The sequence below is a fragment of the Salvia splendens genome, chromosome 11 (genome assembly GCF_004379255.2).
Source record: "Salvia splendens isolate huo1 chromosome 11, SspV2, whole genome shotgun sequence".
Taxonomy (NCBI): domain Eukaryota; kingdom Viridiplantae; phylum Streptophyta; class Magnoliopsida; order Lamiales; family Lamiaceae; genus Salvia; species Salvia splendens.
The window spans coordinates 3704691-3729000 of NC_056042.1; the positions used below are offsets into that span (position 1 = coordinate 3704691).

At 38.9% G+C, this 24310-nt stretch overlaps 2 protein-coding genes and 1 long non-coding RNA gene across 3 annotated transcripts; 2 read left to right on the top strand and 1 right to left on the bottom strand.

The window, feature by feature from the left end:
* Nucleotides 1-1804: 1804 nt before the first annotated feature.
* LOC121756488 (WD repeat-containing protein 75-like) lies at nt 1805-8732 on the top strand. Its single transcript, XM_042152044.1, has 17 exons — nt 1805-1950; nt 2304-2483; nt 2586-2771; nt 3126-3296; nt 3930-4335; nt 4487-4605; nt 4691-4768; nt 5000-5140; nt 5634-5678; nt 5838-6004; nt 6189-6267; nt 6367-6452; nt 6547-6676; nt 6770-6917; nt 7295-7449; nt 7998-8172; nt 8282-8732. Exons 2-17 carry the CDS (start codon nt 2364-2366, stop codon nt 8482-8484), a joined length of 2409 nt encoding a protein of 802 aa, XP_042007978.1. The 5' UTR covers nt 1805-1950; nt 2304-2363; the 3' UTR covers nt 8485-8732.
* A 344-nt stretch (nt 8733-9076) lies between these two features.
* Nucleotides 9077-11271, top strand: LOC121756222 (pentatricopeptide repeat-containing protein At1g79080, chloroplastic-like). The gene has a single exon (XM_042151714.1). The coding sequence runs from the start codon at nt 9274-9276 to the stop codon at nt 10975-10977; it is 1704 nt and encodes a 567-aa protein (XP_042007648.1). The 5' UTR covers nt 9077-9273; the 3' UTR covers nt 10978-11271.
* Nucleotides 11272-11963: 692 nt separating this feature from the next.
* On the bottom strand, nt 11964-12857 carry LOC121753798. The gene is made up of 2 exons (XR_006040497.1): nt 12710-12857; nt 11964-12215 (listed from the first exon to the last, which is right to left on the bottom strand). It is a non-coding gene; the product is annotated as an uncharacterized LOC121753798 (long non-coding RNA).
* Nucleotides 12858-24310: the final 11453 nt, after the last annotated feature.

The window sequence follows — 24310 nt, forward strand, 5'->3', positions numbered from 1 at the left end:
ATTTTGAGGATAATAGCTCCATTAGCTCTTAGTTCCACTCTCTAAATCCAGCAGCCTGACTTGAAGATTCCAGCCACCTGCCGGCGAGAAGCATCATGCCCGATTCATTACAGCCGCCGTTGTTCCAGAAGTTCTTCCAGTTTTAGTTTCCGATGAGCCAAACAATCTTTTACTTGCTTTGTTTTTTTAAGATTTCTTAGCTTAAGTACTTGTTTTGTTTGCATTTAACTTGGATTCTTGTAGCCACTTTAGTTGAAACATCTTTTGGGTGATAATCTTGAATGCAATGAAGTTTATTGTGATTTTATTTTGTGTTTCAACTTGTCTTGAGTTTAAGCTGCCCAACTAGATAGATCTGGTAGTTTATGTGGATTTCTGTTGTTTTTGAACTTGAATATGCCCAGTCAAGTTAGACCTAGTGTTTCTTCAAGTTTCTCTAAGTTTCAATCAGTCATTTCTTCTAAAAAATGAATGGAATTCGTTTATGCTTGTTTCTGTCACTCTGTCATGTTGACCAGTTTGCGTAAATCTCAGTTTTCTTTACTTTCGTTCTCGATTTCAAGTTAAATATTGCATTTACGAATTTTCAAGCTTGGGCATTCATAAATGGAGTTTGTTAGATCTTGTTAGTTTAGCTTGGTGAAGAATATAATGTCACAATCAAAGAATGAGACCACTTGTATTGCTTTAGTTGTTTTTTTTCTTTTGTACTTGCACTTTTTCAGTTTTTTTGCGCACCCAACAGACAGTCTGCCAACATGTCCTTTTATTCCCTTTTGTACTTGCACTTTCAGCTTTTCTTACACACGAACTTTAATTTCTTTTAACATGCATCATTTAGAGCCCACTTTGACCTACTTGTTAGGAGGGGTATAGGTCTCATTTTCACCTATTGGTCAGTTTAGGAATAGGTACCATTTCATTTCATGCCTAGTTTTAATCTCAACCCCATAAAGCATGGTAACAAACCAACCCTTCCAAGATGTCTTCACAATTGCACACGCATACATCCATCTCTGTGGGATCGACCCTTACTCCACTATACTAGACAGTAGAAGTGAGTTGAGGTTTTTTTGTTGACAATATGTTTTAGGCATAGACCCAACGACATGACTAAGTCTAGATACCCTCCTGGCCAGTTGACACACACAAGAGTCACCGCCCTAAAACATAATTCTTTCTGCCAGTCATGTACGCATGTATTATCATGCACCACATGATTGTCGAAGATGAAGGTCCAGCACTGACTGATTGAGCCAATGATGTTGTTCATGTTGCCGGTCCAAGCCACGACATGGCCACCGCCAATATGCGTATGGGAATACCCCATGGAGAGGCCGATTGGGTCCGTGCATTTGCCAACATGCGTCAACAACAAGCCCATATTCGACTCCAGAATGATATAATTGAAGAGCTATGGACGTGGAGGGGTGCACGTTGATATTTTATAATGTAATTTGTTTAAAATTTTTTTTGTTGGACTGTACTTTTTCATTTTTTTATTTAATGAAATTATCATTGCACTTTCTCCGTCCGTATTCGTGTCGAAATTTTATTTCTATAATTTGTTTAATTTGATGAATTTTTGATTTTTTTTTTATTGTGGATGTCCTTGGGGATGTCCGCCATTGTGCAGTGGGATATCCTTATGACGTGGCAGAAGGTGTTTTTGGGAAGTCCGTCGGGATGTACGCTGGGACATCCGCACCATTGCATATGCTCTTAGGTATGGAAAAAATACTAGGAGTATTATTGTTGTTGGGCCTAATAAATGTGAGAAGAGAAGCATATAGAAAATGCCCTAGAAAATTACCAATTCTTATTTCTACGACACTCCTCCCTCACGCCTGAATCGCCACCGACTTCTTCCGGCCACAGCTCGCCTAACTCCATCCTCCATTGAAGAAATATTTAGAAGTTTGAAGCTGCACATCCATTGCAAAATAATTGGTAAGAATATAATATTATATCTCATTCCTCTTGTATTCTAACACTGAATTGAACTGAAAGATTAAAGAGATGATGTCTTCTCCATGCATTGAACAGTCTAAAAAGAAAATAATTGGAACACTGCTATTTTCGGAAAAAATCTGAAGAATACGGCTTAGATAGTCTTACGGAAAAAAATTTCCCGCAGAATGGCAAATATGTAATTTACGGAAAACTCTAGTAATTTACCCAAAACTTAGCGTTGTTTAAATAATCGATTTATTCGAAATAAATATAATAATAATAGCATAAAGCATAGTGTTATTTATAATAACTTGGGTGAAGACTAACCGATAGAAATTATTGGGGGCTAGGGTTTATATTCAAAGCCTTAAACCCTCCTTCATTTCTTCGTGAGAAAGCAGCGTAGCAAAATGTTTACAGGCGGAAAGAGCTTCGTCTCGTTGCCGCCGGCGTTCTCGAATGACGCCAAGCGCCTCCTTGTTTGCACCGGAAACACCGTCTCTATATTCAGCACCTCCACTGGTTTACAGGTTCCAATTTTTATTTTTTATTTTTTAAATTTTGATTGCTTTCTTCCACACACTGTAAAAATAGAATTCTCTTGGCTTAATTTCAATTTACATGTATTCCAGACTTGTGAGTTGGAAGGACACGAGGCGCAGGTGACTTCGGTTATAGTTGTTCCGGCTACTAATCCGACAAGTAAAGTCTTGTGCTATTGCTGGACGTCTTCCCTCGATGGGAAGATCAGGTACTGGGACTTCGCCGCACCGGAATTGATGAAGACTATTGACATTCGGTTCCGAATTCACTCTATGGTGATTGTTTTCAGATTGATATTTACTTTTACATTTTGGTCGTTTGAATAGAGGTGTTTCTGAATGCAGTGTTGTCCATGTTATTGTCTTTTGGTTGAGGGTTGTCAAGAATTGGCAATAGTATTATCCTGAGTGGAGTGAATTAGAAAATTATACATGTTGTATGTGCCACTTAACTCGAATATCAGTTACATCATTGAATTACAGTATGTGTATGTCTATTCATCTGTTTAGACTGTAGATAGGCAACGTAGCATGGGGCAAAAATAATTATTTTGAGTTAGTTAGTTATGCACGATAAGTCAATGGCTAAATATCTTTATTATGACTCTAACATGCCGTCGTCAATTCCAGGTGATTCCAAGTTTATTACACCCGAGAAATGACAGCACTGGCAAGCTTCCTGATCTTTATGCTTATATCTCTACCGAGGATGTGAAACAGGAAGGAAAACCAAGCTCTTTTGGTATACAGAAATGTAACCTTACAAAGTCACGCATAGTTGGTGGAGTTACTCTAGCTGAGGTGCTTTTGAGTTGGTTTGCTTTCGGTTTAATTTCTAGTACTATTGTCATGATCATACGAAACAATAATTTGCATCTAATTTGGTATTTAACATTTATTAAGAAACTCTTATCACTTAATATGTTGAGTTCACCATGAATGTCCAAAGAAACTTCAAACAACCTTGTCATATTATCTGTAGTATTAATAAAGTTGCTATAGTTTGACTTGGTTCGTCAAACAAGGACTATATGTTTATAACTTAAAGTCATATGATTGATTATTTTCTCTAGATTCATTACCTGATAGCAAGAAACATCATAAATGTGCAAGACTTTTATATGATTTGATGCAACTGTCTTTTTATTTTTATTTATATAGTACTACTTTTACCCATGAAGTGGCATATTCTGGACACTGTGCTTGACTGTACATCAGAAGTATATCCGAAGATTCCAAGCACCTCTGGCACAATTACAAATAGAGCTAGATATTGCGTACTTTACAAATTGTAACCAATAAGTACATATTTGGTTTGTACTTATTTTGTTTGAACACTGTATGTTGTTAGGAAAATGTAATGACATGTAATATATGATTCTATAACTTCTGCATTGCTCTCTTTAAGTAAGTAACAACTTGGTTTTTTGACAGACTCGGAAACCAGGTCATGTAACCATTAGTCCGTCAGGGAAGTACATTGGAACGTGTGAAAAGCGCAAGCTCCGTATATGGGAAATACCTGCTAAAGATTCCGAGCATGTTGGTTACAAGAAAGTCAGATTACATCATACAAGGTCAATTACTACCATGGCTTTTCATCCGACTGAGAGGGTGGTAGCAGCAGGCGATGTCACAGGAAGGATCTTACTATGGAGAGGTGTTGGGCGTGAAACATTCTCCAATAGTAAGTCATCTAATGGCCGAATGAACACGGACGGAGAGGATAGGCCTGGAGTGAGGGATACAGATGATGCAGATTCATGTACCACATGGCATTGGCATTCTTCAGAAGTGAACGTGCTCTTCTTCTCTTCCGATGGTGCTTATTTATACTCAGGTATTGTATGTGACTGTTAGTACTGATTTATCCGGTGGAAGCAAGTGCCTGCTATGACTGGTGAAATTTACTGCTGGGTAGTCTTTCTATAGTTTTCTTGCATCTGGGTGATATGGAATACACATTTTTTTAAGTTTTTTGGTCTTACTAGGTGGAAAAGAAGGAGTTTTGGTTGTTTGGCAGTTAGATACTGGAAAGAAAAAGTTCCTTCCAAGGATTGGCTCCCCACTTCTGTATTTCATCAATTCTCCAGACCCTACATTATCATCTGTAAGAATTATAAGATACTTGGATTGTTCTTTCTCACAACTTCATCATGCTTCAATAGAATGAGTTCTGAACTGTAAATTTTCAGATATCATGCGCAGATAATCAAATTCAACTTCTTAGAATGCCTTCGATGGAGATCTTGCGGTCCATTTCGGGGATCAAGGTTTGTTCCTTAAAGTTAATGATCTTTAGTTATTGATAAGAAATGACATTGTTTAGAAAAAGGAGCATTCTCTCTCGTAGCAACTATATCACTATATTTGCACATATTAACAAGGGTTGTTAGGGACAAGAAATGCGAAGTTGCATGATACCTTTATTGTTCTGTAACACATAGTAAAGCTGCACGGGTCAGTTTGCATATAAAATTATATTTTTCCCTTGTTTATGTCAGCTTCCAAGTTCACATATGGATATGTATGAGGGATTTGGCTCGGTTGTTGTTTTCAATCCCACTGCTGGCTTGATTGCAGTACCTGCAGAGAACTACCGTGTCCAATTTTACAGTTTGTTTGATGATCGTGAGATTTCTCAGGTGAGTGTGGCATGAGATATGTTGTTTGCCTTGACTTAATTGTAAATTGGTGGAAGTTGTACGTTGCTGAAGATCTCTGGAATGTCTGGATTAGTGTCTTGCATTAATGTTTGTTCTCTCTTTTCATTTCTTTCTTTCTCTTTTTTTCCTTTTTACATTTTTAGAAGGGTGGGCAGTGTAGAGCAACATGGTGTATCTTTTTTGCACGAGTATGATTTGAGATGGGTCATTGGAGTATTGGTTTTGAGATATGATTAGAGATTTTTGACATGTTCATTGAGTAATCTTTTATACTATTCCTGGGTGTTGAATGTCCTTTGAAGAAACAATTTGGTTCAGTGGTTTTACAATAGTTAAAGACTTGTTTATTTGTTCATCGAGTAATTGTATTTCAGAAGGTTGTTCTGCCATATCTTCCTTGGTGACTGCTATTTAATAATTATTCTCTGCAGTTGCTTTTAAAAGGTATCGTCTTGACTTCGTATGTTTGCAGGTGCAAATCTGTGAGCGAAACCATCAGCCTGGCGATGAAATTACGGTAAAGAGCTTTCTTTTTTCGTTCCCTAGTTTTAGGAACTCTTGCATTTTGCCATTTAACTATGTGTACTTCACTTTGGTCATACCTTATCTTCTTGGGAATATTCCAAGTCAGAAACATTCTTGATATAATAAGTTTATTCCACTTTCATTTGGCCAGGTAAAAGTGAATTTGGTAGCTCTTTCTCGAGATGGTTCAACCATGTGCACTGTTGAAACCAGACTTCCTGAAGAAGGAATAGGCAGCCTTGTGACTCTTAAGTTCTGGGTGTGCGGTTCACAGAAAAAACAAGTTAGCTTGTCCACTGTCATATATGAACCCCACAGGTTTATCTTCTTAATTGTTTAGAGTTGTATCCTAATACTATTTTCTAGATGCAATGCAATTAAACTATTTTGGTTTTTTCAATTATTACAAGTTATGCTCATTTCTTTTCTGGTGGCTGAGATTGATTAATATGCGACTCTCAATCACCTAACAATTTCATGCTTCTTGCAATAATTGGAACAGAGATGCTGAGATCTCATGCATAGCTTTCCGACCAACTGGCAACATGGCTGTCAGTTCATCACATGGTGGAGATTTTAAGGTAGATAAACTAATTCAAGTGCTTTTCATTTTTCAACATATGCCTGCCATTTTTCACTTTTCACACATACTAATTATTTATGAATTTCCCGACTTGCAGGTGTGGGTGCATAGGCATGAGCTCACCCCTAAGGATGAGACTGTTCAAAGGAGTGGCTGGAAATGTCATGCTGTTGGATCATACAAGTAAATTCCATTTGACATTTATCCATGATTCTTATGGTAGAAGATCCAATGGATCTCATGGATGCCTCATATTAATAATTATTGTTTTTGGCAGGAAGAAGCCTATGTCTACTGCTGCATTTTCAAGTGACGGGTCTGTCCTCGCTGTTGCTGCAGACAAAGTCATTACCTTGTGGGATCCAGATAGGAACACGCTGCTGGCTGTTATTGGGGATAGTCTAGAGGTCATTTCTAACTGTATCTGGAGTTGGTTTACCTAATTTTTGGATATGCCCCTGGAGTAGATTTGTACTAACTAGACTTTTGTATTTCTACAGCCAATTACTAATCTTACATTCATTGGGAAGTCAGAATATCTTGTATCTGCTTCTGCTTCACGAGGGTCAAAAAGCTCAAATCCACAATTGACTGTGTGGAGTATGTCGAAGCTGTGCGTAGCTTGGTCCTACAGGCTTGACATAGAGGGTAAGTGCGTGGGCTCCTTCAAAACTATCTCATTTTCTTACCATGGTTGCAGATTATCAAGCTTCATTGGAATAATGGGGTTCTATTTAAGTTTAATATGCTATTATACCGACAACCTACTGACGTCTTGCACTTTCACAAAATCGATTGGTTTTAACTTGCTCGTGTGTCTTGGGTAGTTTAGTATTCTGGTTTGACCTTTTACTTCACTAAGCTCATTAGTGCTAGTTCATAGTGGTATGTTGAAATAAACCATTGCATTCTTATAGTTGCTCTTCTGTTATTGTAATCAACAGCCTGCTACTTACTGTAAAGGTTTTCTTATTAGGTACAATACTTGTCTTTTTCATCAGTAAGATATTATGTATCTTGTGCAGCAATCACTTGTTCGATGGACGACTCCACCTTCGCTGTTCTTGCTCGATCTAAGCCAAATGGATCAGCGGATGAATCATCACAGCATGCAGAGGATATGATTTTGTTGTTCAATGCAGAAAAAGCAGTTCCCTTGTCGGTGTGGTTTGTGAGCAAGGTGGCTCTTCTGTCCTATCTTTTTGTTCTATTTATACTAGTAGTTATTTCTTCTTTTATCTATTACTCCTTTTCTGCCAAATTGATTAATTGAAATTTTGCATTACTAGTTTTTTTCTTTGGTTTATGTTTGTTAAGGTGTGGTGTGTATATGTGCAGTGTAATAGCTATTAACAGAGTTGCCACTGGCAAAATTCTTATCTAAAGAAATATTTAGATTTGTTACATTCATTTGTAGCTTCAACTGACCTTGTAAACGCTCGATGGGAATTGTCAAATGGAGACAGGAGTTAGAAATCTGTATGAAAGACACCTAGGTTGCATTTCAAATTAAAACCAGCAACCATAAATGCAAATCTGTTGGTTGCGTGATTTGTTATGGATTTGAAGTCTTATCAATCTCATTATGAAATCCATTTGCCATTTTGATTTCTATGGATGGACTGTTATTTAATGGAAGGATGATTTAAGCCTTTGGCTCGACACTTCAGGGTAGCTTTTTAATCATAGACTTGTTTAGTAATTGTATATTGAAAATGACTATTTCAGGCTCAAGGAGGAGGCCTTTCATTTGTCAGTTCAGATGAAGACAAAGTTTCCGGAACAAAAGCCACAGATGAAGTACTTGCTTATATTAATGGTGCTCGTGAGTATGTTCTCTTGAACCCACATAGTGAGCAAGACATTTCTCGTCAACGAGGCTTCACTAACCTTGATGATACAGGTGAGGATTTCTCTTGTTACAGCATGTGTTTAGGGTTTCATTTGATCAAACTAAGTTGTGATCGACTAAGGATTCGTACTAACGAAGCCTCTTGGTTTCATTTGATCAGATACACACGGGTATGCATCAGTGTATGGTGAGTTGCCAGAGTTCAGCTTGAAAGCAGATCAGACCGCATTCCCATCAATGCCATCGGGAAAAACCTGGAAAGGTATATTTAGTGGACCGTCTCATGCTCTTCCTCCCCTGCCCAAGTTATGCTCAGACTTCCTAGAATCATTGTTGGAGAGGAGGTCTGGTGTTGTGGAATAGGCCACTATTCGTACTTAACTGTGTTTCCGGTTTAAGTCATCGTGAGCTTGCGCCTTCTATGACAATGCGGAAGGGGAGGAGCTGGAGGGTTTTGCTCCGGTATACGATTTTGTTTGTGTAACACTCTACCTGATCAAGTTGAGTTGTTTAAATAGTTGTAACTGCAGAATTGTAGAATTTTGGAATTGAATATGTACTGTTTTTAATTTATAATATTAAATTTCATTTTCTTTTTTTTTTTCGAAAAATTGTATACTTGGTCATTATTTAAGTTATAGATTTATTTAGCATGATTATTATGAGATTGAGTGTTGACTTTATCCATTTTTTCAAAAGTAGTATTCCAAAAGTAATTTACTTAGCAAATTTCATGAAATTGATCTCGACATTTGGCCAACTATTTCTGGAGATAATCTCTAACGAAAATTCCTTAATTCATTAAAATCTGTGGAATATCAGAAAAATAATGGGAGATGAGTGGGCCTAAGCCCAATTAGCCAATTTGAGGCCCAGCCCTAACCCAAAGATGAACGAGAGTTATGGATAACACAAGACATGAGGATGGAACTGAATTCCCATGGCTCATTTCATCGTTTGTTTTTATCATTTCTCTCTTTCAATTTCTCTCCAAGTTTAAACCCCGCCTATCAAGTATCAATCTGCTGGTGGAAACCAGGATTTGATCATCTCATGTAAGCCTCATAAACTGCAAATTGCGGATTGATTTTGTTCCATGAGAACACCTCTGAGCAGAATTGACATTCAGCTATTCACGGTTTTATATAATCCATGGCGATTCTCTTCCATTCATCTTCTCCAATCACAAATCCGTCGCTACAACGCACTGGAAATTCCTCAAGCTTCCGCGCGCAGGTACCGAAATTTCATTCTCTCTCGTTTAACAAAGCCTTATCTTCATCTCAGACCGCCATACCTCCCATCGCCAGCGTCTTCACGCTGCCGAATTGGAGATCTGGCCGAGCCGACGCGAGGACTAGAGAACTTAGGGTAACCGATGCGTTTCTATATTTGGAATACATGGTGGAGAAGGGGCACAGGCCTGATGTTTCTAGCGCCACTCAGCTCTTGTATGATCTATGCAAAACCAATAAAGTGAGGAAAGCTACCAAGGTTATGGAGATGATGGTGAAATCTGGCAGCATTCCGGATGCTTCCGCGTATACTTTTCTGGTGAATCATTTGTGCAGGAGGGGGAATGTAGGGCACGCGATGCAGCTGGTCGAAACAATGGAGGCGTACGGATATCCTACCAATACAGTGACGTATAATTCGTTGGTGAGAGGGCTTTGTATGTGTGGGAATTTGAATAAGAGTTTGCAGTTTGTGGAGAGGTTGATGCACAAGGGGCTGGTGCCGAATGCATTCACGTATTCGATCTTGCTTGAGGCGGCGTATAAGGAGAGAGGCGTGGACGAGGCGATGGAGCTGTTGAATGACATAATTTCCAAGGGTGGGAACCCTAATTTGGTGAGCTACAATGTGTTGTTGACTGGTTTGTGTAAGGAAGATAGAGTTGAGGAGGCAATGCAGCTATTTAGGGATTTGCCTTCTATGGGGTTTAACCCTAATGTTGTGAGCTACAACATTCTGTTGAGGAGCTTATGCAATGAGGGGCGGTGGGAGGATGCGAACGAGCTTCTTGCGGAGATGGTTGGTGATGACCGCGCACCATCCATAGTCACGTACAACATTCTGATTGGCTCGCTCGCTCTCCATGGCCGGACTGATCAGGCGCTTGAGGTCTTGGATGATCTGTTCCGGGATGGCAGCTTCAGGCCTAACGCTGCGAGCTACAATCCCATCCTCGAACGCCTCTGTAAGGAGAGGAATGTGGATGCTGTAGTTAAGTGTCTGGATCAGATGGTTTTCAGGAACTGCAGCCCTAACGAGGGCACGTACAATGCGGTTGCTGTGCTCTGTTACGAGGGGATGATGAAAGAGGCGTTCTCCATCCTCCAGAGCCTGAGGAATAAGCAGGACTCGTCGATCCATGATTTCTACAGGAATGTGGTCTCGGGCCTGTGCAGGAAGGGCAACACGTATCCAGCATTTCAGCTGCTGTACGAGATGACCTCGTGTGGATTTACTCCCGACTCCTACACGTACTCGTCACTGATCAGAGGGCTGTGTTTGGAGAGGATGTTGGGTGCTGCCATTGCTGTTTTGAGGGTGATGGAAGAGAACGGCTATCAGCCTAGTGTGGACAATTACAACGCACTGGTGCTCGGGCTGTGCAAATGCCAGAGAACGGACTTGTCTCTGGAGGTGTTCGAGATGATGATTGAGAAGGGGCAGATGCCTAATGAGACGACATATACCATCATAGTCGAAGGGATTATATACGAACAAGAAAGGGATCTGGCAGCTGCGCTCTTGAAGGAGCTGCATTCAAGGCAAGTCATGAGCTGTAATACTGTGAAAAGACTTGCTATGCAATACGATCTTAATGGCCTTTCCGTGCACCTTGATTGAACAAGTTGATGGCATAGCAAAAGAATTTGGTGATTCTTTTTGTGTATTTCGTCGTGTACATTACTCATTGTGGTGGTGGATAGAGGAGAAGAAGGTGGTTTAGTTTCTGATTTTCTACAGCCTTATGCCTACATTGTTGAGGCAGAGATCAGAGGTTTAGATTCCACTGAGTTTGAATAGGAATGTGAGTTTTAGCTTCAATTGGGGATTTGATTTAGTATCTTGAAGATTATATTGATTCTACAAAATGGAAAATTTTGGTCAAATTATACTATGGCCTTCATTATGAAATTATATCAAGGGTCTTAGAAACTCTCTTTGTAAAGTGTGTGGATTTCTGGCACTAAATTTACAACCTACGAACAAATAGCTATGTCTCCAAATTTTGCAATGTTTTGATTTCGATCAAGTTTAGAAGTCCCATATTTACTTTAATTGTTTTTTTGTTCAATTACTCGTAACATAATATGAGTTTGCCATTACATTGTGAAATTAAGTAATATAGGAGTAGAAAAGTAGCAATAAGAGTACATATTTATCTAACATTGTAACTACAAACAGAGCACACTTGAAAAACCTTCTTAGCGTGTCAATTGATGTAAACCATAGGAGATGAAAACACTAACAAAACCAACAAGGTAGCAATAATTATACATGGCCACAATATAATTTGTCCCCACCTCTCACAAATACATTGACACCATTATCAAATACTAGTAATAAGCATTATATCACCATTATCTAATAGCAGTCGTTACATTACTTAACAATTTTAACAATAATAAACTAATATCAAGCAATGGGATCATACATATTACTCTAGAATTATAAAATACAAATAGCACAATTGATGGTGGGCAGCACCCAATCTCTCCCTCCATAACACACTCACATCTTGTTATCAAGGACACTATGTGTATAAACTTAAATTGCAAGAATTATATCACCATTATCTAACAACACCTTCAAATCTAGAACACATGAAATGAAAAATATGATGAAATAGTAGTAAGGTAGAGATATTCAAAGCAATAGTCTTGAACAATAACGTTAATGAAGCATGGACAAAACAAGTCTCATGTTTTTCAAAAAAACCAAACAGATAAGAAGAGTTTTATAAGACTAGGAAGTCATTCTTGCAAAGTAAACCATGCAAAAAACAAGCCTTTTCTCTACTTAGATCTCTGTCTCATCTTTCGGCGCTTCCTCTTCAACCTCCTCATTCTCTTCTTCTTCCACTGCAAAACCACAACATATATATCAAATTCGAGACATAATTAATTGCATATCTAATTTAATCACAAAATTCACTATACCTTTACCACATCTTAAATCAAAGTACAATGGATCACTTTTAGGGCAAACCAAAACATACAATCTCTCCAATTCAATTCATGGGAATTAAGTTGTATTTACAGATGAAAGTAGATCGATGCGTTTCTATCCTAAACTCTCAATAACAAAAAAATAAATAAATCGTAAATCGGTATTCAAACGGAATCAGAATAGCAGCTACATTAACTGATTAAAACAGCAACAAATTCTCACATCGCACGACTAAAGACTAGACAAGCATCAGAAATATAATTAACACACAAACTATATACTAACAAACATATAGCATCGGTGCGATAATCGCGAAAGGAGATTGCGGATGATAACGGAATTCAACGAGCTCAAATTAAAATTAAAATTAAAATAAAACAACAGATCCAGACGGAAGTATAATTACCTTAGCCCTCATGTCTGGTCGAAGATTTAGCTACAACTTTTGCCCTCTCTTTACGAGTGTTGAAGAAATCTTTTGGGTATCGGCGCAGCCACAGAGTGTGAGAGCGTCGAATTCGGTATTTATAAGGGAGTGACAGTGAAACCCCAATTTCAAGGATCCGAATTTTAGGAATCCGTTTTACTAGGTATGGGCCTGACCTATTTCAATTAACTCGATAGGCCCAAATACTAAATGGGTACTCCCTCCGTCCCATTAAATATGCAACATTTGCTTTTCGGCACAAGATTTTATGTAGTGTTGTTTTGTGAGTTAATGAAGAGAGAGTAAAGTAAGAGAGAAGAAAAAGTAGAGAGAATATTATTTCCATTTTTAGAAACGTTTCATTTTTAATGGGACAGACCAAAAAGGAAAACGTTTCATTTCTAATGGGACAGAGGGAGTATATCTTTCAATTTTAATTGGCTTATAAATCACGAAATTTAATCACATTATTATTTATCTCACATCTTCTAAAGTTTGTCTCAGGGGTGTTTTTTTGAGCAAAGTTGATGCTAAACATGCACATATATAGTATTTTTTTGAAGTTAATGAATACGAATATTAATGTGTATTAATGTGATGACGTGGACAGTTATACGTTGTTGTTTTTGTGAGTTATGCTCCTGCAACCTGAATTTCTCAAGTTGAAAACCTGAATTGCTCAAGCTGAAAAGAAAGAGTCGTTGGAGACTCAAGGAGAGGATCAAGAAGTAAGCTCGGTGCATGAGCTGAAAGTAGTCGTTGGAATAGCGGTTATAACCGAATTTCAGTTTCAAGGAGATTGAGTTGGTTAGCTTTGGATCTCATATATTAGCTCAGCTTGTTCATGTAAATAAAGAGAGAAAAACACACAACACACACACATAGAATTGAGGGTTATGAGCTATTGCTTGTGATTAGTTTAGAGCATTCGATTTGTATATGTGAGGATCATCTTCTTGAGAGTGTGAATCAATAAACTTCGTTAGTCTTCTCCGTGGATGTAGGCAACCATTGTCGAACCACGTAATAGCTTGAGAGTGCTTTACATTTCTTGTTTGTGTGAGTTCAATCGGTAGAAAGATCCTAACAATTTTGAGTCTAAGAGCATTAGCAATATGACCACATTTTGTGGAATTATTATAGGCCACAATTTTTTCCACATGCACCATTTTTAGCGGCTTTGGACAACTGATAATGCGGCGTCTGGATCATTTTATATTTATAATTTATATTTAATTTTAACATCATTTTTATCAATAAATATTACTATGAGGATGTTGGTGAAATTGTCCTCCAGGTCAATGACGAAGATGCTGCACGAAATAACCTCTGGGCATTATTGATGTATTTATTGAAATTCACGATGAAAATGTGGAAAATTTGCTCTTCTTCATAACATTTCCATTTTCAGTGTGTCCCATAAAAGATGTCTGAAAGAGCAGATTTTTGGTATTGTGTTATATGCAGGTGTGCATCCAACTGATCAGGATAATATCTCAACCTAGCTGAGTCGTTGGCACGACAACCTAAACCTGGTATCAATTAAATTTCCTCAACCCACTTCTACTGGTTAGTATAGTGGAGGTAAGGGTCGAATCCCACAGAGATGGATGCGCTTTGGGTAATTGTGGTGATAGTCTGGAGAGGGGTTGGTTAGCTATCACGCTTGGGTTGAGATCCTACCTAGACAGGAATTAAAGGTGGTACTCTACTGACTGGGTGGTGTGAAAATGATCGACATGCAGCTGTGTACGTGAGAGTGGGGGACACGGTGTTTCAGGGACATGTGGAAAGTAGATAGTTACTATAAAAGGCTAAACGGAATATCAGAGAATAAGTGGTGGTTGGGTGGCTGCACTGTCAGATCTGTAGGGTACCAGCATGAAAAGCAAAGGACAAAAGCAAAAAGCAACTAAAAAACAAAAGTGGTCCCAAACTTAGATGTTGATGTTATCTTCTCCAACAAGTATGCACCCCAAATCAAACAAACTCAGATTCCATGGACTGTAATTCAGATTAACAACTTCACGATTCGGATCCACAAATTAAAACAACAAGATTCAAAGATTGACACACGAAATCAAGAATTAGGCATACTGGATGACATGCAAGGTGACAGAATTTAACTACAAACTCAGATCGAACAACTCCAAATGAAATCATGCTTCCAACACTTAGAAATTACTGCAACACTAGATCTGAGCTACCTAGGCAGAATGAAACAGATTCAAACAGAAAGAGATGCATAAATGATAAAAACAACTTCATTGGATAAAACGTTTGGATCTCAACAAAACACTTCATAAGATGATAAGTACTAAAAATGCAGCAGATCCAACGGAAGAAAACAAGTAAAGGTTAACTAAGAAAGCGAATAAAGATTGTTTTGCCACTCCGGGCGATGAAACTGCTACGACTACGAAATAGACTGGCTGGAACGATGGAAGGCGAATCTCCGGTGAACTGATGGAACTTCAGGTGACCATGGATGTGGCGAGGAACGAGAAGATGTAGGACAATGCTGAAGGAAACTGATCTACCGAGAGAAAATATTCTAACTAAGAGTGGAGTGTGTTGATCATCCTCTTCTCTCTCCAAGTGGCTTTCTTTTATAGGGAGGTCTGCCCTTGATTTTTAGGGTAGACTCTCTTCGTGAAATGACTCTTTTGCCCTCGCTTGTGGTTGATCCTTCCCAGCAATCCTTCTTCTCCATCTCGAGTCTTTTTTGGCATGCATCCTGATCAGTATTGCACCCTTCTGGCGCTCTTTTCAATTAGTTATCTGAAACCCTTCCTACTGACTGAAACCCTTTCCCTGCACACTTCAGCAACTGTTTTGCAGATATAATCCAATTATGCATGTATACTGACCAGTAACCAAGACCTAGAATGCGACTTATTAATGTCGTATTTCCTTATTTGAAAAAAATTCTCTCGCACATTACTATAAATGGGTTGAAGAAGCACTCAAAATTCTGAGATGCTGCCCATCAAGGCATTCCACTCAGCGCTGAACCACATAAGGCTCAAACGTTAAAAACAATTATTGATAAAGTGAAAAAGAGACTGACCTTATTGAAAGCTAGGAGTTTGTCTATGGCAGACATGTTGGTTTTATCAAATCTGTTCTAAACAACCTGTTATCGTACTACTTGAGTTTGTTTTGTATAACCCAAGACGGTGGCTAAACTCATTATTCAACCCAAAAGAAGATTATTTTGGGGAAACAATGAGGTTCAACGAAGGAATGTTATGATTGCTTGGAATACTATATAAAAACCGGTGGATAAAGGAGGATTGGGAGTGGGCAATATTTACATTAAAAATGTCTCTCTCATCGTCTCCAACCATTATATCAAATGCCTTGTGGATTTCCACAAGGCATCACAAAAACTCATACATCCAAGCTGAAACACATCAATGGAAACTGAAATGTATTCGAATACGACATGAGAAGGACCTTAACTTTTTTATCAATGTACACTGCACTTTGTCAAGTTTTCTGTGACATCCATGACCCAAAGCACATATATAGTATTTACATATTTAAATCCACAAGGCATCACAAAAACTCATACATCCAAGCTGAAACACATCAATGGAAACTGAAATGTATTCGAATACGACATGAGAAGGACCTTAACTTTTTTATCAATGTACACTGCACTTTGTCAAGTTTTCTGTGACATCCATGACCCAAAGCACATATATAGTATTTACATATTTTATTGAATATTTATATTGTTACTAGACACATTAATTAAGTACAGTGATAAGTGATAGTATTTGATTTGTAATATTATAGATGAGATGATAATATTGATAATAATTAGCTTCACATTTGTCAAGAATATAAATAGTAGAAATATACTATACATATAAGTATCGAATAAAATACATGTACGCACTAGTTATCATTATTTTAATATGCAATAGTTTACTAAATTTAAGTATTAGTATGTTATATGTATTTGAATGACGATATATGTGTATGTTTACACGTGGATAATTACTTAATAGCCAAGTAAGCCTATACTTGTGATTCACTTAAGCTATTATAAAATTCATATATTGCATTATCATTTGTGTGTATATATAGGGACGATAGTTGTGTTTTTCTTAGGGAATATACACTCATTCATCCGTTCAAATATTATTTACACACTACATGACATTAGTACTAAATAAACTCAAGAAATATGACGTCGGACATTCACTTAGATTTAATCAAGAATTTTGTAGGGAAAGGAAGTTTAGAGGCTAGAATAAAATCTCATAATCAGGTGCGCGTAAATCATTCTGTAAAATTTTGTACTACCATGGATATGTGATTATGTATTATGTATTTGATATTAATGATGGAATATGATATAGATATGTGATTGATATAATAGATATGTAATATATATTGGAATTATTTGAATCATTAGACTAAAAGGATCTGTGACAATCTAATCTGGGTCTGAAATCAATGAAAATGGACCTCCGGGTCATATATAAAATGGCAATGGACCTCCGGGTCATATACATTTGTACAATGGCAATTGATAAGACCTAATTCATGCATCGGTTTAGGGGTAAAAAGTACACTACTTGATCGGTTTATCGCGCAAAAGCAATTGTTAATTGCGCATGAATGCCGCTTGACCAAGGCAACATGGCCAAACTGATCAAGCAAATACAACAGGTCAAAAGGCCAAAAAAATCGGGGGAGTTGATCAAGGGGAGTAATCAAGCAGTTAAGGAGAGGACCACTGGCTTCCAGAGGAAGGACACGTGAGGCTAATGAGCTGGATGGTGCGCATCATTCTGTTAGCAAGGACGAAGTTCTAGAAGAGGACACGTGCTGATACATGAGAAGCAAGGACGGAGCTGAGTCATCAATCTGTTATTGAAAAACGTCGTCATTCTAGAAGGAAAGCACGTAGCAATCGATGAGTCGCTCGCTCACAGCGTGAGCGAATATCCTCTGCCAGGATAGTTATCCAGCTGGAGATTGCATGAAGTGCCTATAAATGGAGGATGTGCCACCATAGTTGGAGAGTTCCTTTTACAGTCCTTCTTTTAGTTTAGTTTTAGTTGTAGTTTAGCTCAGTTCCAGAGATAGTTTAGATAGAGAAGTTTTTAGTTAGAAAGGGCGACCGAAGGAAGCGCTACAGAATTCTCGATATCAGTCGGCGTAATCTCAAGTTTCCCGCCGAGGACCTCTCGGTTTTACTTGCTTTCGTATTCTCCCAAATGTTAGCTTAGTTTAATTCGCATGTTCGATGTACTGTTCTGAGTTCTTAGTATAAAATTGAGTTGTTTTGTTTTTGTTCTCGCGTTTACTGTTTTCAAGTTCAGTTTAGCTTTTCACTCTTTGACCAAGTGTTCAATCATGTTGAGTGGCAAGATGCTTCATGTTTTCCGTAGCGTGCTTAGTTAGTTGAGTTTTTATTTTCAGCCTGTCATTACTTGATCCAGTAGTAATCGGAGACTTGATCCAGTAGATAGTTTACTTTTTGCTTAGTGTAAACTCAGTAGTTAAAACTCCCAAAATTAAAGCGTGGCAGCAGCCGAACCCTATTCACTACGCACACACTTGATACACCCGCTTCTCTGTTGAATCGACCCCGAACTTGCCGTTTTACTGTTAAAGTAGTGCAAAATTAGGAGTTATATAAATTACATTGGTTGGCCAGTGAAAGCGTGAACGACTTGATCAAGTGGCAACGATATTTGCTAACTGATCCATCCGGTTCAGTTATCTTCCATATAGTTTGATCCAATCCTAAATTCGCGCCCACTCTCGTCCGGCCCTTCCAGCAATGAACCTCCGGTTCATATTATACAATGACAATGGACCTTTTGGGCCGTATATATATGTACAAAGGCAATTTGACCTTCGGGTCATATACAATGGAAATCCCAGGCAGACACCAGGCTTGATTTGTCGTAGAAAAATAAATTGAACAGAGATGGATATGCATATGGATATGAAACTGTTGATGATCTTTTATGTTTATGGTTATTTGTGTTGATTTAGAATATTTGTAAATAAGCTAATAAATGATGGTTTTTTGTAACTATAGTATTTGGATGGTGATGTAATTCTTATGTGATTTATTTACTTTAATTTGTATTTGTTTATTATAAGTATATACATTACTGGGGTTGGGGTGTGACATTTTCTCTTATCCTTGATTGAAAAGGTAGAAGCAAGGACGAAGGCATTCAATATGGCTAGATTGTGGTTCACATGATAGGATGACATTTGATAAAACAAAAATTTAACAGATTCTAGCATATCAAAACCAAAACCAAGTAAATCATGTATCAAAGTAGTGTAGGCTGACACATCAGGTGACAAGCCCTTTACACCCAACAAATTGAACAAAGCGTCTTGTCCAATTCATTGTTGTCGATAAATCCCCTCATTAAACCTACATACATAGTTGTGTCCGGTGCTATAGGATAAGACCTCGACTCCATCCTATCGACAATTTGACACGCATCAGACAAATAACCAGCTTTAACTAAGCTGCATACCATGGTGTAATAAAAAGCTATGTCAATCCTACACGGTTTTTCAATAAGCAACTTGTGAAACAATGTAGTGACCTCATCCACATTATGGTCAGCTATAACACTATCAAGAAGGCAAGAGTATTAGACATGATCAACTAAGTACTCAATATTTAATTGATGTACCTAAATAGGCAAGAGCTAGTCCACTATCCTTCCTAATATCATAGGGACTAATTGGAGAAGCACTCAAAATTATGAGATGTGGAGCATCCATGCTGCCCATCAAGGCATTCCACTCGGTACTAAACCACATAAGGCTCAAACGTGAAAAACAATTATTGATAAAGTGAAAAAGAGACTGGCCTTATTGAAAGCTAGGAGTTTGTCTAAGGCAGACATGGATGACATGAAGGTGTTGCTTTATACTTCAAGGAATACTCAATAGCAAAGAAAGACTATTTATAATGGGCATCAAAGGAGTCGAAGATGATCTATGTTCACTTTGCAATGAAGAAATTGAGTCTATTGTATACATCTTTTTATAGCTGCAAGGTCTCCAACATCCTCTGGTATTTTGTTATAACTGATGGAATATCTCCTTTTGTCTTTCCAAAGATCCATTTGACTTGCTTTCTAAGTTGGGATTGGAATCCAATTTCAAAAGCTAGACAAAAAAATTGGATCTCTATGTTTACATCATTTTTTGGTCTATTAGGACATCCGCAACTAAGTAATATTTCAAAAGTTTTACCTGAATTGGGAGCTGGAAAAGAAAACACTTTTATGACGTCTTGGGAATTGGGTGAAAGGAAGGTGTTCAAGCTTCTCATTGCCATCAAGCCGAATGACTATTATTTAATCAAGTCTACACAATTGGTTGGTCTTCCTTACTAGTAGTTGGTTTTACTTTCTTGTTTTGGTGTCTTGATCGTTGGTTTGTTGGTTTCTATGTTGAGTTGAGGTTGTCTTGTGGCTTTGTTGCGGGTCACCCAGCTCTTGTGCTTTATTTGTTTGTTGTTGACTGTTTTGGCTTTTTGTAGAACTATATTGCTCGTCGCTCTATGTTGGCTTTGAGCATTTTTTTTCTCAATATTTCCAAAAATTATGTATGACTACTCAAGTGTGCCTACGAACTACGAGATGCAAGTCGATTCCTGAAGCTAGCATACTTGTGGATTTTGTCATTTATATTTAGTTCATTTGTGTTTTTCATTTGATATTTTAGCTAATTTAGTTATGGTTTTTTTAAATATTTTCTCAATTACAATTTTTGTTTTTTTAGTAGGCAAATATTATTATAAAATCGTATGACTTATAATCTTAAAAAAACTATTCGTACTCAATATTAGCTCAGCAACTATTATATAATATTTGGTAACTATTTTACCTAATTCAAATTATTAAATATTTCTACCCATTTAATATTTCTATTATACAAAAATATTACTAATTTCTATTTAATATCTCATATTACAAAAAAGAAATGACTGAACAACTTTGGAATAGAAGGAATAGAAGGAGTATTATGTATACATGACTATTTTTACCTATTACTTCAAAAATATTACTGCCCATTTAATATTTCCGTTATATAAAATAACAAAATTATGATGCACATATTTAAATTGATGCAAATTTTTGGATCAGAAGATGTGATATACTCCACTTTATTATTTATGGTTTGATTCAACTTATTTAAAAAAATTTTGTTGCAACATAACCTTATCGATATAACGTACATTCTTTATTTCACAAGTAATTATAATGCAACATAACCTTATCGATATAACGTACATTCTTTATTTCAAGTAAAGGTTCATATCCGTGAGAATCTATCTACGCAAATTTTGTAAGAGGCATAGATGAAAGGTTTGATCTAGATCTATACTTTCAAAGTTACTTTATGTGTTATTGGAACAATAAATGTTGGGATGTTGATCCTCTTTTTCTTCATATCAAATATATTTGGAAATGGTTGCATTAGTAGTGAATTAATGTCAAATTACAAACTTTGCATTCTATTGGTATAATAGGGAAAATATATGTTGAATAATCTGAATAAAAAATAATGTGTAAATAATTTATTAAATTAATTTTTAAAAAAATGTAAAGTGGCATTTTAGATATTGGATGAATAGAAGAAAATTATTGCCCAACAAAAATTTGTGGAATCCTTGGCCCAAATGCAGTCTGGTGCAGTCCTTTTAAAATTAGCTGTATCATTTTTCTACAATGGTCGGCCCATCACTCCCTGGCCCTTTCCCTTCCTCAAAAAGCAATTTAATTTTCAGATCTTAACGGATAAACATGAGTGTTTAGCCCCTTAACTATGGTATAATATCACTCCGACCCCTCCGCAGGATGCTTCCAAGAACCATCATCACAACGATCTCCCGCTGCCCGTCACGTCAACCTTACTTTGACCGTCTGAATACGTGGCTCATCCCCATTGGATCAGAACGGGGACCCCACTGTACGATTGTTTGCTATTTATATGTACCCTGTACTCTGCCCGCTGGGGCACACACTAGTACACTCCCTCCACACACACACTATTCAGTTTTGAGAAGAAGGGTATCTTCAAACCAATGGCGGATCTACTTGGAGTGTACAAGAGCATGAATAACCCCGTCCCTAGTTTCGGCCTCAAGTCCCTTCCACGTTATCATTCCTCTACAGTTGCGGTCTGGCCCCAAAAGCCTCTAACCCTGCAGGCCGCAACTCAGGCCGCAACTAATAAATGACATTATTCACAACTTCAACATATTTAACTCGTAAACGCAATTCGTTGAACAATTAAAACCGGGAAAATGCATTGTTCATTAGAAATTAATATTACATTACAAGAGGAAGCAAATTTAAAATATAAGAAACCCGGGCCACGACCACTACTTCTTCATTTGGGCGCGAAGGTAGGCGATCATCTCACGGTGCAACTCGAGCTCCTCGTCCGACATCTTCGATGTATCCCTCGATGTCAACCCCGTCAGCTGGCTCATCCGCCATGTAATATTCATCTCCGCCAAAGTGTCGGACATCTTATCCAGAGACGGATTGGTCGGCGCCATAGCGGAGTTGCTCGCAGTTGCCTTCCCCTTTGCTTTCCTCTTGGCCGCCTTTGTTCCCATCGGGCGGCTCTGAATGCTAGGAGAGGAGACGAAGACGTCGTCGTCCGTCACGTTGAGGTCGATTGCCGGACCTCCTTCGCTCGAAGAGTAGTTTCCGGAGGCGGAAACTTTGGTTCTCTTCGCCGCCCCAGTTGCCGCCGGCTCGGCACCGCTGGTGAACTTCGGGCTCTTCTCGACAAGCTTCCAAACCTCGTAGTACTTGAAGGCCTTCTTCCCGTCAGTGAAGAACGCATCCTTCGCCTTATCGACGAGGTCCGCCTCGCTGTGCCCGCTCAGCCACATCAGAACTACGTTGGCCCACTTTCCGTTCCACTTGCTCATATCCGCCTGGACCCGGCCCCAATGCTTGCGCAGCTTCACGTAGCTACGCTCGATCGACCATTTAGGACGGCCAGCGTTATACTTCTGAGCAATCCGCTCCCAGAAAGCCTTTCCAGTCTACTGGTTGCCGATGATAGGATCCTCGGCCACATTGTCTCATGCGGAGTGTACTTCTTCGGCCCATCCTCCTCGCCGACCTTCTCCTTGCCCCGCTCTTGAGCGGGCTCCATCTCACTGAATTCGAACTCTTCCGTGTTGACCGGCGAGGTTATGTCGGCGTTGCTACCGACTCCCGGACTAGGCGTCGGCTGCGATGGTTGCGACCCCGGTATGTACCAATTGTTCGAGTTAACGAACTCCTCCATCTCACGTTCATCGCTGTTGAACCAATCCATTGATGCCGATTCAAAGTGTATAATAGAGATTGAAATGGAATGCACGTAAGATTGATGCACAAATGGAATGCTCGTATTTATAGACACAAAATCAAAAAAAAATATATTGGCGTTGCGGCACGGCGCGCGATTAACGCCATCCCAGGCCGGGCAGCGGGACGGGCTCCAGGCCGGGAATGCGGCCCCGGGACCGGCCTGAGCCGTGGCTTGCCTCCGTCTAACGCGCGGGACGGGCTGGGACTCCCGAATTACGGCCCGGCCAGCCGCGTTATTTATGCTCTAAGGCCATCTCCAATACTATCTCTTAACCATCTCTTAGTCGTCTCATCCCTTAACTATTCATGGGCCCCACTGTACTTTTCACTCCATCTCTTAACTAAGAGACAGAACCTGCAACCCTCCATCTCTTATCCGTCTCTTAACTTACTATTCATTCAATTTTATTTTTTATTTTTATTTCCAACAAATTCAATTAATAAAAACACATTTCATTAAATAAAATTAAATTAAAACATAAATTAAAAAACACTACTCTGCCGGCGAATCATCCCCCGAAGGCGGTGGCGGTGCACTCAAGCTACCTAGAGGCGGAATACCAATTTGTTTTGCCATATACTCAATTCTGGCAAGATGGGCATAATATTGTGGAGGCGTCATGCGGGAAGTGTCCACCATCGTGGCGGTCAAGTACATGGACAATAGGGTGTTCGAGCCCGAGACCGAGACCGAGCTCGCCTGGCTTGATTCACCTCGGCCCCTCCTCCCTCTAGACGCCTTCACCGCTTTGGTCCCTTGCGGACGACGGCGCCCACGGGAGGACCCCCGACATCGTTTGCCGAACCCTCAACCTCCAGCGAGGCAACCTCTTGTGCGGCGCTGCTCGAACCACCCCCACTAGTCGAGTATTAGCCAACCTCCGTGTGCTTCATGTGCTTCGAGGTCGAGCCCGAGCTGGACCGGACACCGCCAGCCCACCTTTCCTCATCTTTGACGGCCTCCCAAACATCGACGTGTCTGAATTCTTTGCCGGTGTCTTCGAAATAGACTCGCAAAGCCGATCTCAGAATGTCGGCTTCCGTGGCTCCGCTTTGGTAATGAGCCGCTTCGTTATTGTAAATGCCGCATAATTTTTTGACCTGTCTGTCGACTCGGTCAAAGTGAGCGCGTAACATCTTCAATGTGCGGCGGCTAGACCCCTTCGGCTTAATCTCGTTGTATACCTCGGTGACC